General features: G+C 41.1%; 1 protein-coding gene across 1 annotated transcript in view; it reads right to left on the bottom strand.

The window, feature by feature from the left end:
- The window catches only part of RGS22 (regulator of G-protein signaling 22), a 154,909-nt gene extending 141,598 nt beyond the window's left edge, over window positions 1-13,311 (bottom strand). The window contains exons 1-4 of the mRNA XM_010863558.1: window positions 13,305-13,311; window positions 12,177-12,249; window positions 8,932-9,013; window positions 46-202 (exon numbers count right to left, since the gene is read on the bottom strand). Coding sequence (XP_010861860.1) covers window positions 46-202; window positions 8,932-9,013; window positions 12,177-12,249; window positions 13,305-13,311 — 319 coding nt within the window. The remainder of the gene's footprint in view (window positions 1-45; window positions 203-8,931; window positions 9,014-12,176; window positions 12,250-13,304) is intronic.
- Between the last annotated feature and the right edge of the window lie 2,038 nt (window positions 13,312-15,349).

The following is a 15,349-nucleotide window of genomic DNA, read 5'->3' as shown; positions in this document are numbered from 1 at the left end:
CGCCGCCAACGGCTTACGGGACGACGCGCGCCCCGACCCCGCCACCCCGGGGCCCTGGAGACGCGTCGCCCTGCGAACTCAAACTTGCCGGGGCCTCGTTACTATGGCGACCGCGGCTCAAGCTGGTTCTCCCCGCTCGGTCTACAGTAAGACAAGACCCGCTTCGAGCGGGTGCCGGACGTGGAGGCCATACGGGCCGGTCCTGAAAAGAGGAGGAAGACGAGCTGTCTTGGTACTAAAGGAGCTCTTGAGCGCATTCACAGTTATATGAATGCCTATGTAAAAAGTTAAGTGTTCCCGTACTTTTAGGAACCAGATCTCCCCCCAGGTTTTTGCTCCAATCGGTTAGGGCAGCCCAGTTCTCAAGATAGCTATTAAGATAAATTTTTACAATTACCAGAGGAGACATGAAAAGGAGACAGTAAACTGAGGGTGCCCAGACTGTGTGTGCCCGGAAAAGTTATGACAGAAGAGTTTAAGAGTGAAATTTGCAAAAAAGAACAGTATTTATAATTAGGGGGAAATGAGCATTTTTCACAATGTCGTGGCTCAAAGTTCCTTCCCAGACCTCTCCCCCTGGATGTGCCCAAATCAAAATGTCCAAAAGGAAATTCACATTATCCCCCACTTCTTGTTTTCAAATTCCATCTTCCTCCATAAATTCTATATTCAGTAAGTGGTACCTTCATCCACTAAGTGACTCAAAGCCAGAAACACCACATTCACTCAGGCACTGGGTCCTGCCAAGTCTACCTTAAAGTGTTTCAGGAATCTGGAATGTTTTCTGTCTTGTAACAACCAGAGTCCTAGCACAGCCTGCCATTCGGACTGTTGTGAAAACTTCCTAACTTGTTTCTCAGTCATTGCTTCCAGCGAAGTTCCTCTTAAATCCATTCTCTGAGATGAAAGCAAAATTGTCCAAATGCAAATTTGACCTCCTTGAATCCTGTGGCTCCATTTTTGCCTCCTAGGGCCTGCAGGCACCCCACTCCAGTACTTTTACCTAGAAAATCCCATGGACTGAGGAGCCTGGTAGGCTGCAGTCCATGGGGTCGATAGAGTCAGACACGACTGAGCGACTTCACTTTCACTTTTCACTTTCATGCATTGGAGAAGGAAATGGCAACCCACTCCAGTGTTCTTGCCCGGAGAATCCCAGGGACAGGGAAGCCTGGTTGGCTGCCGTCTATGGGGTCACACAGAGGCGGACAAGACTGAAGCGACTTAGCAGCAGCAGCAGCAGCAGGACCTGCAGGTATGTGAGTGCTTAAGCAAACAAGAGTGAGAATGGGTGCTAGTCCTGCAAGAAACTATAACACCTGCTTAGTTCTATTTATTGCCTTTTCAATAGGACAAGGAAAGGACCAAAAAAAAAAAAAAAGCAATAAATCACTAACTTGGCCAAACAAAATCAGCAGGCTAGATGAAGTCAAGGGAGTAAAGGAGAATGGAAAGGGGACATGTGAGGGACAAATCACCAAGGGCTTTCTTAGCCCTCGTAAGAACTCTAGCGTTCATTCTGAGTGAAATTCCAACTATAGGAGTTTTGAATAAAGAAGTACACAATTTTACTTTTATTTGAAAATGATCATTCTGAGTGCCGTGCAGAGAATGCAGATGGGCCAAGCAGTAGCAGGCAAGAGCAGGTGGCTCAGAGCAGGACCACAGCAGTAACAGGTTTGAGATGGACTCAGATTCGGCATATATTTTAACAGTAGGGCTAAGAGGATTCCCTGACAAAGTGGATGTGGGAATGAAAGTAGCTGAGAATAACTTGAAGGTTTTTGCCATGAGCAGCCGAGAGGATGGAGCTGCTGTGCGTGGACGACAGGTGGTAGAGAGATTAAGAAGCCTATTAACCATCCAAGAAAGATTTTGAGTTTGCAGTTGATATAGAAGCCTGGAATTTGGGAGATATAAGTTGAAAAGTTGACATACAAACAGGCTTGTCAGGCATTTGCTTGCACTGATTGTTTTGTCACCAGGGAAGTCCTTCTCCTTTATCAGGCTCAATTTTCTCATTCTTTAATACCTTCTTGTGAGTTCCTTTCATTGGCCTCTCCTCTCCTGTATATGTAGTACAGAGTCATGTCTTAAACTCTGAGAAGGCAATGGCAACCCACTCCAGTACTCTTGCCTGGAAAATCCCATGGAGGGAGGAGTCTGGTATGCTGTAGTCCATGAGGTCGCTAAGAGTCAGACACGACTGAGCGACTTCACTTTCACTTTTCACTTTCATGCATTGGAGAAGGAAATGGCATCCCACTCCAGTGTTCATGCCTGGAGAATCCCAGGGACAGAGGAGCCTGGTGGGCTGCCATCTATGGGGTCGCACAGCGACTTAGCAGCAGCAGCAGCATGCCTTAAAGGGACACAGGCTACTCTCAGTGCCACTCACCAGACAGTGAACTCCTGGGGATGAAGGCGATTCGTGTCCTTTTAACAACCTCCCCACCCAGCACCCACTACTGAGTGCCGCTGTGCTCGGTACATATTTGTTGAAATAGCTTCTCTTTATTGCAGTTATTCTTCACTGTGCCCTACTCATAGACAAGATTTGTTAATTCCTGTTTTAGACAGCTATACTGATGAGAAGCCAATAATTTGTTTTAATATTAAGTGTGACTAACACAGTGCACACACTGTGAGCCTTTAACAATAACCATAAGAGATTGATATTATCCTCAACAATTTAAGAAACTGGGACTTAGACATAAAATTTGCTCAAAGACAAAGCTTCAAAGTGTTGAATCCACCAGCTGATCCACGTCTGTCTAATTCAAAGCCTCTACCAGATTTTGCAGCCTCTCTAAAAATAATCGTCAGAGATTTTAAAAACAGCATAAGAATCATAAAAATAGTGACTTGAACCCAAATGCTTAGGTTATAAGCTATTTTAACATTTTGATGATTTTTTCTGATAACAATTTTGAGATGTAATTCACAAATAATATTCACCTATTAAACTGTATGATTCAGTGGTTTTTAGGACATTTAGTTGTGCAACTGAAGAGGGAATTCATAGGGCCTGGACTCCATCTTAGGCCTGTTCATGCTGAACATGCTTGGCCACCTCTCCAATGGACTCTGAACTCTGTGTTTAGTGCCTATGGAAACAACAACAGAAGGATAAGACCCCCTCTAGACAGGCCATAAATTTTTCTGTACCTACTGGAGTATAACCTCAGGCTTATTGATTATTGGCCAATTGTTTAACTGTTTGAGCACATAACACGTGAATGATGGGGTTATCGGGATTGTATTTACCCTTCCTTGGTTTATGTAAGTCTCAAGGAATTTGGGGTGGTGGGTTCAGACACGTACACATGGGGTATAAAAGATTCTCACAAATGCTGGTCGGGGTCCTTGGCTAAGAGGAGACTCTGCCTTGGGCCCGCCAGTGTAATAAACTGCACTTCACTATCTGCGTTGTCCTTCTGAGTGAGTTTCCCAGAAAGCGTGGCTACAACACAACCATCACCACAATCAATTTTAGAACATTTTCATCACCTCATATCCTTTACCTCATACCCCTATTATCCCATCCCCACCCAAACCCTATGTACCCACTACCTTCTGTCTCTATGTATTAATAATTGTATCTTCTGGACATTTCATATAAATGGAATCACAGAACACACCACATGCTGGTCTTTTATGACTGGTTTCTTTCACTTAGCATAATCATGTTTCTAAGATACATCGATGTTGTGGCATGAACCAGTTCATTCCTTTGTGTTGCTGAATAATATTCAGTTGTATGGATATACTGCAATTTGTCCATTCCATCAGTTGATAGACATTTGGACTGTTTGCTTTTTAGCGATTATAAATAATGCTGCTATGCGCATTTGTGTACAAGTTTTTGTGTGGACATATGTCTTCATTTCTCTTGGATATATACCTAGGAGTGGAATTGCTGGTAATGTGGTAATTCTGTTTATTTGGCAACTCTAATTTTTAAGGAACTACAAGTCTTCCAAACTTACTGTACCATCTTATATTACCACCAGCAGTGGAGACTTCTGATTTACCACATCTTAGCACTAACATTGTTATCATCTGTCTTTTTGAGTCTAGCCATCCTACTGGGTGGGCTTCCCTGGTGGCTCAGTAGTAAAGAATCTGCCTGCCAATGCAGGAGACATAGGCTCGATCCCTGGATCAGGAAGATCTCCTGGAGAAGGAAATGCCATTCTTAGGCTACAATCCATGGGGTCCCGAGAGAATCAGACACAGTTTGGCAACTAAATAACAATCCTACTGGGTTTGAGGTGGTATCTCATTGTGGTTTTGATTTGTATTTCTCTGATTATTATATTTTACCTACTCTTAACACATTTTATTATGTTTCTGCCCTCCCCCCTCAACTAGCTAGATTTTCCAAAAAGGGCTTTTTCAATGACTGCTGCTGCTGCTAAGTCGCTTCAGTCGTGTCCGACTCTGTGCGACCCCAAAGACGGCAGCCCACCAGGCTCCCCGGTCCCTGGGATTCTCCAGGCAAGAACACTGGAGTGGGTTGCCATTTCCTTCTCCAATGCATGAAAGTGAAAAGTGAAAGTGAAGTCGCTCAGTTGTGTCCAACTCTTAGCGACCTCATGGACTGCAGCCTACCAGGCTCCTCCATCCACGGGATTTTCCAGGCAAGAGTACTGGAGTGGGGTGCCATTGCCGTCTATATGATTGTTGAAATCCAAGGCAGTTCAAAATCACAAGTTTATAATAAGAACTGTATCTACATAAATGGATTGTTTTTATTCTCTTCTGATTCTGAACATATACTAAGAGAATTAGAAGGGTGCATTTGAGATAAATTTACTAAAACAGACTCTGTAGTACACCTAAAGGCAGTTTGGGGAAACCTCGGAGAGCATCTCAGATAGTCTCCCTGCAAAACAGCTAAAACTGTGATTCAACTGTGGAACAGGACAGAAGTGATATCATGTTAAAGTGCTGTAGACCAAAAAAAGTAAAAATGATGAGCTTTCCAAATATGAAGCCCAAACCAAATGTCATGAGGGCTGATCTGAACTGCAAGGATTCATTTGCTCAGAGTGAGAAATGACAGGGATTTACCCAGTGATTCTCACATGTACTGCTGGAGATCCTGAGTATATGTGTGTGTGTACACATCTCCTTGACAACCAACAGCAGATTTTTCAGGTATCCTACCTGTTTGGTGCCTGTTTACATGTATTGATCCTACCTTGGGTTTGGTGTGGTAGGGTCAAACTTAAGCCTAGTTCCAGATCTTTCTAAATGTGAACAGGAATAGCATCAAAGAATGAAATTCATATTATTATTGTGATTTTAATTTTTGATAGTAATGGAATATTTCATAGAGAGTCTGAATGTACAAATGGACCATGGCCAGATCATATATGACAACAGAACTCTTAAAACCTCTGAAGTAACCAGCCTGGGAAGCAAAGCTGCAACTTCTGCAGTAGTAGGTCCCACATGGTCAGGACTTCATGGGTAATGGCCAATTTCTCTTATTTTTACCCCCCACTTCCAACTCAGAACCAACCAGGGAAAACCAAATATGCTTCCCTAACTAGTAACATCGTGTGCCTGCTGGATCCTAGATAGCCCGATTCCAGCTCCCCCTGCCAACAAGCTCCAATCAGAGCGTACCTGAAGTCTCCCCTTCTCTCACTCTGCTGCTTTCCTGCTCCCTTGCCTGCCTTTGAGCCACTGCCGTGTGCAAGTGATGGTGGCTGACTCCTTGGCTGCAACAAGCTCTGAATGAACAGCCTTTGTTTGTTCTCATTTGGGTTGTTTTCATGTATTTCCACATAGTGAAACTATATCCTTAATTTTTACATGAATCATTTTTATTCCTAAATAAATGAATCAGAATGACAGGATAATGCAAGTAGAATTGTTTTTCCTAGGAGCTGGATGGCAACTCAACACCCAATGATATGTGACACCAGCTCCAATCCCGGAAGTAACTGCGGTTGTGGCAAAGAGATCAGAAACACAGGTTATAAAATTTACATAGTCTCTTTCCATTCTCTTTTTGATAATCACTGATTCTTTCCCTTTTGTGAAATTACATATCTTGTCTGTATTGCATAACAACCCACTCCATATCACATTTAACTAGAAAACAGCACTCTTTTTTTCTATTTCTTCACTTAACAGGTCATAATTTTTTGAAGAAGGAACATATTTAGTTTAATACAGTCATTAGGCAATTTCTTAACTTATCCAAGATAACTACCATCTGGACCTGCTGGTTTAGATTTATTCTAATTGTCAATATATTCCATTACATGACTTTGTTTCTTTCACAAACTGATGAGATAATTCAATTTTTTAACCCTCTCCTAAAGTTTGAAAACTCTAATATTGCTCTAGGATTTTGTAATTTTTACAGATAAAGAATACATTACTTTTACTTTTTCTCCTCCTTTTTTTCTCCCCTACTCTACTTTTCTTTAAAAATGAATTTGTTTAAGCTCCAAGGGATTTTTTGACCTCTGTGAGCCTCTCCTGTAGGCCCAGAACCTAGAACAAAGCCTGCCATGATACAGTAAATGCTCAATAAATATGTGTTAGATTAGCAAATTACATTTAATGAAGAAGTAAAGATTATATTATTGGAAGTTATAAAAAATGAGATACCACCACATCTCATCAAAAGGTCAAAATCCAAACACAGACAACACCAAATGCTGGAGAGGATGTGGAGCAACAGGAACTAACCACAAAATTGCTGGTGAGGTAGCAAAATGTTATAGCCACTTTGGGAGACTGTTTGGTGGTTTCTTATAACACTAAACATACTCTTACCATATGACCCAACAACTGTGCTCCCTGGTATTACCCAAAGGAGGTGAAAACTTGTATCCACACAAAAACCTTCACATGGATGTTTATAGCAGCATTATTCATAACTGGAAAAACTTGGAACCAACTAAGATGCCCTTCAGTAGCTAAACAGATGAATTCTGGTGCATCCAGACAGTGGATTATTATTGAGTGTTAAAAAGAAATGCAAATTGCAAAAAACTGCAAAGAATCAGACACAACTGAGCGACTAACACTACTACTAAAAAGAAATGAGCTATCAAGCCACAAAGACATGTTACTAAGTAAAAAGCCAATATGAAAAAGGTTACAGACTATATGATTGCAATCATAGGATGTTCTAGAAAAGTCAAAACTATGTAGACAGTAAAAAGATCAGTGGCTGCTAGAGATCAGTGGCAAGAGAGATGAATAGGCAGAGCACAGAGGACCTTTAGGGCAGTGACAATACTCTGCATGATATAATGGTGGATACAAGTCATTATGGAGAAGGCAATGGCACCCCACTCCAGCACTCTTGCCTGGAAAATCCCATGGACGGAGGAGCCTGTTGGGCTGCAGTCCATGGGGTCGCTAAGAGTCAGACACGACTGAGCAACTTCACTTTCACTTTTCACTTTCATGCATTGGAGAAGGAAATGGCAACCCACTCCAGTATTCTTGCCTGGAGAATCCCAGGGACAGAAAAGCCTAGTGGGCTGCCATCTATGGAGTCGCACAGAGTCGGACACAACTTAAACGACTTAGCAGCAGCAGCACAAGTCATTATACATTTGTCCAAATGCACAGAATATACAATACCAACAGAGAACCCTAAGATACACTATCAACTTTGGGTGATCATAAAGTGTATATGTAGGTTCATCAGTTACAACAAATGAACCACGCTGGTGGGGATATGGATAAATGGGGTGGCTATGAAGGTGTAGGGACAGGGAGTCTATGGGAAATCTCTGTACTTCCTCTTAATTTTGCTGTAAACCTAAAACTGCTCTTAAAAAAAGTTTGTTAAAAACAGTTGTAAAGAACTTTGGTCAAAATAAAAGATCTCTTCATTTTTCTTTAATTGAAGTATACTTAATTGACAATATCAATACTATACTTGGCTTCCTGGGTGGCTCAGATGGTAAAGAATCCTCCTGCAATGTGGGAGACCTGGGTTCTATGCCTGGGTCGAGAAAACCCCTGGAGGGCATGGCAACCCACTCCAGTATTCTTGCCTGGAGAATCCCCATGGACAGAGGAGCCTGGCAGGCTACAGTCCATGCGGTCACACAGAGTTGGACACGACTGAGCAACTAAGCACAAGCACAGTTAATTTACAATATCATATAAGTTTCAGGTACACAGCAAAGTGATTCAGTCATACATATATATGTGTATGTGCACAGCTGCTGCAAATGGCATTATTGCCTTCTTTTTTATGGCTGCGTAATATTCCATTTGGAGAAGGCAATGGCAACCCACTCCAGTATTCTTGCCAAGAGAATCCCATGGACAGAGGAGTCTGGCAGACTACAGTCCATAAGGTTGCAGGAGTTGGACATGACTTAGTGATTAAACCACCAATATTTCATTATACAGTGTGTGTGTGTGTGTGTGTGTGTGTGTACATATATTACTTCGTACTGCCGACAAAGGTCCATCTAGTCAAATGGATGGTTTTTCCAGTAGTCGTGTATGGATGTGAGAGTTGGACCATAAAAAAAACTGAGCACTGAAGAATTGATGCTTTTGAACTGTGGTGTTGGAGAAGACTCTTGAGAGTCCCTTGGACTTCAAGGAGATCCAACCAGTCCATCCTAAAGGAAATCAACCCGAATATGCATTGGAAGGACTGATGCTGAAGCTGAACTTGCAATACTTCGGCCACTTGATGAGAAGAGCCGACTCATTAGAAAAGACCCTGATGCTGGGAAAGATTGAAGACAGGAGGAGAAGGGGACAACAGAGGACAAGATGGTTGGCTGGCATCACTGACTCAATGACATGAGTTTGACCAAACTCTGGGAGATAGTGAAGGACAGGGAAGCCTGGAGTGCTGCAGTCCATGGGGTCACAGAGTGGAGACAACTGAGCGACAACAACTATAAACGCGCGCACATGCCACACCTTTCCACATTCTTCTCTCGATGATGCCTTGGCTTCCATAATGATGTTTTCTTCCATGCCTTGGCTATTGTAAATAGTGCCACTATGAACACCGGGGTGCCTTATTTTTCAAATTAGAGCTTCCATCTTTTTAGGATATGTGCTCAGGAATGGGATTACTGGCAGATCTTAATTTTTAATCTGCCAATCAGGTATTGGGCTTCCCTGGTGGCTCAGTGGTAAAGAATCGCCTTCCAATGCAGGAGACCCGTTTTCAATCCCTGGGTCAGGAAGACCCCTGGAGAAGGAAATGGCAAACCACTCCAGTATTCTTGCCTGGGAAATTCCATGAACAGAGGAGCCTGGTGGGCTGCAGTCCATGGGGTCGTGAAAGAGTTGACACACTTGGCGACTAAATAACAAAACAATCAGTGATCAGGGAAAATAAAAAGTCCATTAGCTTGAATTTCATATCTCCTTACCTTAAGCAAAAACCAACAGCAAGAGATTCTCTAATAATCAGGGAGCAGGAGAACCAAAGTTTTGCTGCCATGGGAGAGAGCTACTATTCAGGTTAGTATGAGCAGGCAGAAAGCCTGCAGTCAAACAGCCACCATTTTAGCCTCAGCCCTAAATTCACTAGTGGGGATGAACACAATTTTAAACTCCTCTAAGCCTTAGCTGAAAGAGGGGGGAAAAGAGAAAGTGTAATCGTACCACTCTCATAGCTTTGCTCTTAATATAATGAGATAATGTCCGTAAGATACATGGTTCACTTCCTGGCCAAATTAAAAATTAGCCACCAACAATAAAGACCTATAAATATTTTAAATTGACGTCACTGTCTCAGGAGTCCAGAGCCCATTTAGTCAACATTTACTGTGTCTCTGATTATACTAGAAGACACTAGAGCACTAGAGAGCACTAAGAAAGAACAGCCCCTGCCCTTGGGATATTTACCCTCCTCAGGAAACAATTCAAAAGCACTTACAAAGTAACTTGAAAATGAGTGCAGATTATCCTCTGTATCAGCACAGAAAGAGAGAGGAAGCAGTGGACATTTTCCTGGCAGCTGAGAATAAGGGAAAGGAGGCCTCTCATGAGGGCAGCCTTGACAGCACCTTATTTTCAACAGTGACATGGAATGCCCTCTCTCTGCGCCCCAGGGCAGCCCGTGTATATACCTAACACAGGGTGGGCACGGGAGAGGTGGAGGGAAGCCTTCTGGCAAACAGTGATCTTCTATTCAGTGCTTCGGTACTAGACTGAGTACTGGGGTCTCAGACACAGGTCAGAGGACTTCACTGTCTAACGAGGAAAGCATAGACCTTCTGATAAATGCTGTGAGAACACAAATGGTCTCTGGAGACTGACATAACCAGCCTGGGGGTCGGGGAAGGTGATCAGCTCTGGTGTCCACTGACCAGAGGTTTAAAAAGCAAATAGGAGTAAGGTGGAGGGGAAGGGAGAGAACGACAATTGGAAGGAGAAAGCAATGCAGGCAAACTCTCAGTGATGGGAGGGTCGGAGCAAAGGGAGCATTCATCCTCCATTCGGGCAGTGACTCGATTTTAGCTCTTTCAAAAGCAAACAACTATATTTGAAGTTCCCTAGGATATCAGCTGAAAAATAAAGAAAACTGAGTTGGACAACATTTATCTCATATTATGAATTGCTCAATTATTAATTCAGCAATTAAGATTTTAAACAAATGAAAGACTGAGATTTCTACTTCAATAAGATCAGATTTCTACTCAAACCAGATTATAACTGTTTTGTTCTTAACCCATGACTGTATTATTATGAGTTATTTTAAATATTTAAGGTTATTCAGCTTTTTTCAGGTGACTCCCAAACTTATTCAAGTCATTAATATTTACCAAAATGCATGAAAACATCCAAGAGATAAAATAACATTCAGTTATCAGCTTAACCAGTTCTGGGGTTTTAATGTACAGCATGGTGATTGTAGCTAATCATACTGTATTATGTACTTGAAGATGCTAAGAGAGTAAATCAAATGTTCCCACCATACACACAAGAAGAAACAGTAATTAGGTGATGGGATGGAAATTGTAGCTAATACGAGAATGGAAATCATGTTGCAATAATATATGTGCATCAAGTCAACATGTACACAGTAAACTTACACAGTCTTTTATCAGTTCTACCTCAGTAAAGCTAGGGGAAAAATGAAATACTTTTCCTTTAATACAAGTACTAAGTTTTGAACACGTATTTCCCTCTTTTGAATACCAACACACACAAAAATTAAGTACCTTTGCCACCCTAGCACATAAAAATTTGAATGTTGTTTACTTTCTGCATGTAGTTCTATGCCACTTAAAGTGATGCATATTTCACCTCTAAAGGCCAAAATCCTCTGCCCTGAAACTCCTAACATATATGTATGTATATACACATGCTGCTACTGCTGCTAAGTCACTTCAGTCGTGTCCGACTCTGTGTGACCCCACGGATGGCAGCCCACCAGGCTCCCCTGTCCCTGGGATTCTCCAGGCAAGAACACTGGAGTATGCATATCTTAATTTTCATTCAAAACAGTATGTTTTATATCATATTATTATATCATATGATAATCATTATTTATTCAGCAATTAATACTTGCTGCACCATCTATCATGCACAAGACGTCCTGCTCTAAGAGAGAGGTGGATAAAACAATTCTGCTCTTAAGGAACTTGCTAACAGCAGAAGAATTTGTATTGATACAAATAAGACATGCCAGAATTACCACAAGAAAGGTATAAATGAACAGCAGATTCAAAGAGGTGAGAATTTCATCTTGTTGGAGAGATCTGAAAATGATTCATAGAAGGAAACTAAGGGTTAGCTGGATTTGATGGGATTTAGTGTGGCAAGGGAGAGAGGAAGTGGGAGAAAGCACTGGGGAAGTTTAGAAAACAGTGAGGAGTCTGGTTTGGCTGGAACAAAGTGTGCAGAGTAGAATGGTGGGAGAGATTGCTAGAAAGTTAGGACCATTAGGAGATCCTAAATTCTGCTACATCTTTAATAGGAAGCAACATAATTGGAGCCACATTTTAGTACAAATAACCTGGCAATGGACACTGAGGACGGAGTCAGATGGGGAGAAAGTAGAAGCAGAGAGACCCGTGAGGAGGCACTGAGTAGAATCTAGGCAGGATGGGATTAGGGCCTGAACCAGCACCTCCTTTCTGCAGAAATGAGAATTCCAAAAGGAAAAAATCGGCAGCACGCCACCACCATTCATAATTAGCACTCACCTCCGTGTTTCTACTGCTCCTTCCATTCTCCTGGCCCCACAGTCTGTGATGAGGGAGCCAGGATGGCAAGCCACTGGGCAAGGGGGAGAAAGATGGCCCAGCTACAGACCCAACTGCCAACAAGGTATTCTGTTGAAAGTCATTCCGGAAAAGAGTACACTCTTGCAAGCCAGCTAAAATATTTTAATTATCAACTCTTAGTAATAACCACTACCAACATTTATTCTATATACATTTTAAAAGTTAAGTCAAGGAATATTTCCCATATCTGGCAATGTCACATCACATCGATTTCAAGTATATAAAAGCTAAATTTACTTTCTTGAAGCAACGCCAAAATCACTATAAGTGAGTCTTTGGCGCCCTCTTTTGGAATGTTTAGTGTGAACTTTGAAATATTTACTCTCCTCCACAGCACAGGGCTTCCCTTAGGGTTCAGCTGGTAAAGAATCCACCCGCAATGCCGGGGAAACCTGAGTTCGATCCCTGGGTTGGGAAGATCCCCTGAAGACGGCAATGGCTACCCACTCCAGTATTCTGGCCTGGAGAATTCCATGGATTGTATAGTCCATGGGGTCACAAAGAGTAGGACATGACTGAGTGACTTTGACTTCCACAGCACAACATACATAGAAACAATAATGGGTATTTCCATCTTTAATATATTACATTATTTTTAAGAGATGCAATTTAAAATAAATCCACATGAATAACTTAATGCAAACCAGGAACATAAGAGATCAGATGTAAAAAATGTTCAGTAAATTTTTGCGTCGTAAGTTTATGATGGTTTTGCTTTGTGTCATAAATTAAGCAAAGATAAGAAGTCAAAAAACTTAGCTTTGTATGGTGCTACGTACATATAAAAAAATGTTCTCAATAATACGTCTACCCTTAAATTATTACTAAGAATTCTTTAAGACTTTATTAAGTCTTTAAATAGCTGGAATAAATTTTAACACATATTATTTTGCTCATAGAAATGCCAGAATAAAATGATCAGATAGCTCTTAATTGTCACTTTCCTTTATATGACTTATGGCAAGTTTATCACCATTTTTTCCAAATTAGAGTGTCAGGAAATCTCTATCCTTCCTGGAATCAAGTTGAGGTCAAATAGAATATTACTGCCCATTATCGAGCAATGCTCGCTAGGAGGGGCACACCTTAGGGGGAAGAGAGAGATTGCTATCCTAAATCAGTAGAAGGTAAAATATTTACTGGTTGTTCCCAGAATTAATACTAATTTTTTTCCTAATGTCTTCATTAAGAAGTGAAACAAAATAGAAGAATATACAGTGCCAAATTTAATCACCCCTCAATAAATGATTGGTGAGCTTTTTTCTTTCTCCCACCTAGTAGTCAGGACCTGTAAGAATGTAGTCATTACTAGAATGTGGTAATACTTATTTTTGTCTTCATGCAAAGAAGATGCAAAGGCCTTGGGTTGGAAGCAGTGGCCTTTCTTTGGAACTGAACTCTCAAGATCATTGTATTCATGCAATTCATTTAGCTTGTCAAATGAGATAATTGTTTAAGCCACTGATGCACTAAGGAGCTACTCTATTCAGGCAAAATTATTCTAAATTAGAAATTTTTTTCCTGGTATACCAATAGGTTTTTCTTAAATGGCAAAACAATCTTCCATTTAAGACATGGTAATCATATGCATCTTGAATTTATCAGCAAGAGTTGTGCAAACAGTTTTGTCATATACAAGCGGCTGACTACCTCTGCTAGACCCCACACTTGCTATCTGTGCAATCTTAGATTATTTAACCTGATTCCTGGTTTCCTGATATAAAACAGGAATGATAATAACTGCATTAAAGAGTCACTTAGAGTCCCTCTGAGTCATGTAAAGGACTAAGGACAGTGCCTGTACATAGCAAATGCTCAATTAACGCTTTGCTGAAAAATTTTTTCAGCCAGACATTTTTCACAAGCAGGCTAGAGGTCGACTTCACAGTTTAATTCAGCATAGTGCTAATAATATCAAGATCATATGCTGTATAGCCAGCCATAACTACCCAAATGTGTAGTTACACTGATTGGTATCATAAATTAAGAGTAATTTCACAATACATCATTTCATTTAATTTCCCTTATTTAAAGAAACATACTTGGAATCAGTAAGTGACTTGTGCAAGGGCACAGTTAGTAAAGTTCAGGATACCAACCCTGGCTTTTTGATTTGTGGCCTAGTGTTCCTTCCAGAAAACCAAGATCATGGCATCTGGTTCCATCACTTCATGGCAAATAGTGGAAACAGTGACAGACTATTTTTTTGGGCTCCAAAATCACTGCAGATGGTGACTGCAGCCATGAAATTAAAACATGCTTACTCCTAGGAAGAAAAGTTATGACCAACCTAGACAGCATATTAAAAAGCAGACACATTGCTTTGCCAACAAAGGTCCATCTACTGAAAGCTTTGGTTTATGTATGGCTGTGAGAGTTGGACTATAAAGAAAGCTGAGTGCTGAAGAATTGATACTTTTGAACTGTGGTGTTGGAGAATTGAGAGTCCCTTGGACTGCAAGGAGATGAAACCAGTCCATCCTAAAGAAAGTCAGTCCTGAATATTCATTGGAAGGACTGATGCTGAAGCTGAAACTCTAATACTTTGGCCACCTGTTGCAATGAACTGACTCATTTGAAAAGACTCTGATGCTGGGAAAGATTGAAGGCAGGAGGAGAAGGGGATGATGGAGGATGAGATGGTTGGATGGCATCACCAACTCAATGGACACGAATTTAAGTAAACTCTGGGAGTTGGTGATGGACAGGGAGGCCTGGAATGCTTCAGTCCATGAGGTCACAAAGAGTCATGCACGACTGAGCAACTCAACTGAACTGAACTGTTTCTTCCATTACACCCTAACTAGTTATAAGAAAATCAGCTAAGAGAATGAGTAGGCCAAAAAGTTTATTGATTACATATTTTAAGGCAGTTTAAGAAATCATTTATTATTAAGAAATTATTCTTATTATTACTATTTATTAAGAGACTATTTTAAAGCAATTTAAGAAATTTAAGAAATCTGACTGCAGCTCAGATCATGAACTCCTTATTGCAAAATTCAGACTTAAATTGAAGAAAGTAGGGGAAACCACTAGACCATTCAGGTATGACCTAAATCAAATCCTTTATGATTATAGAGTGGAAATCA

The sequence above is a fragment of the Bison bison genome, unplaced genomic scaffold, assembly GCF_000754665.1.
Source record: "Bison bison bison isolate TAMUID 2011002044 unplaced genomic scaffold, Bison_UMD1.0 scf7180017864491, whole genome shotgun sequence".
Classification (NCBI taxonomy): domain Eukaryota; kingdom Metazoa; phylum Chordata; class Mammalia; order Artiodactyla; family Bovidae; genus Bison; species Bison bison.
Note: the sequence above shows the minus strand (reverse complement) of the source record. Positions and strands in the feature narration are given on the sequence as shown.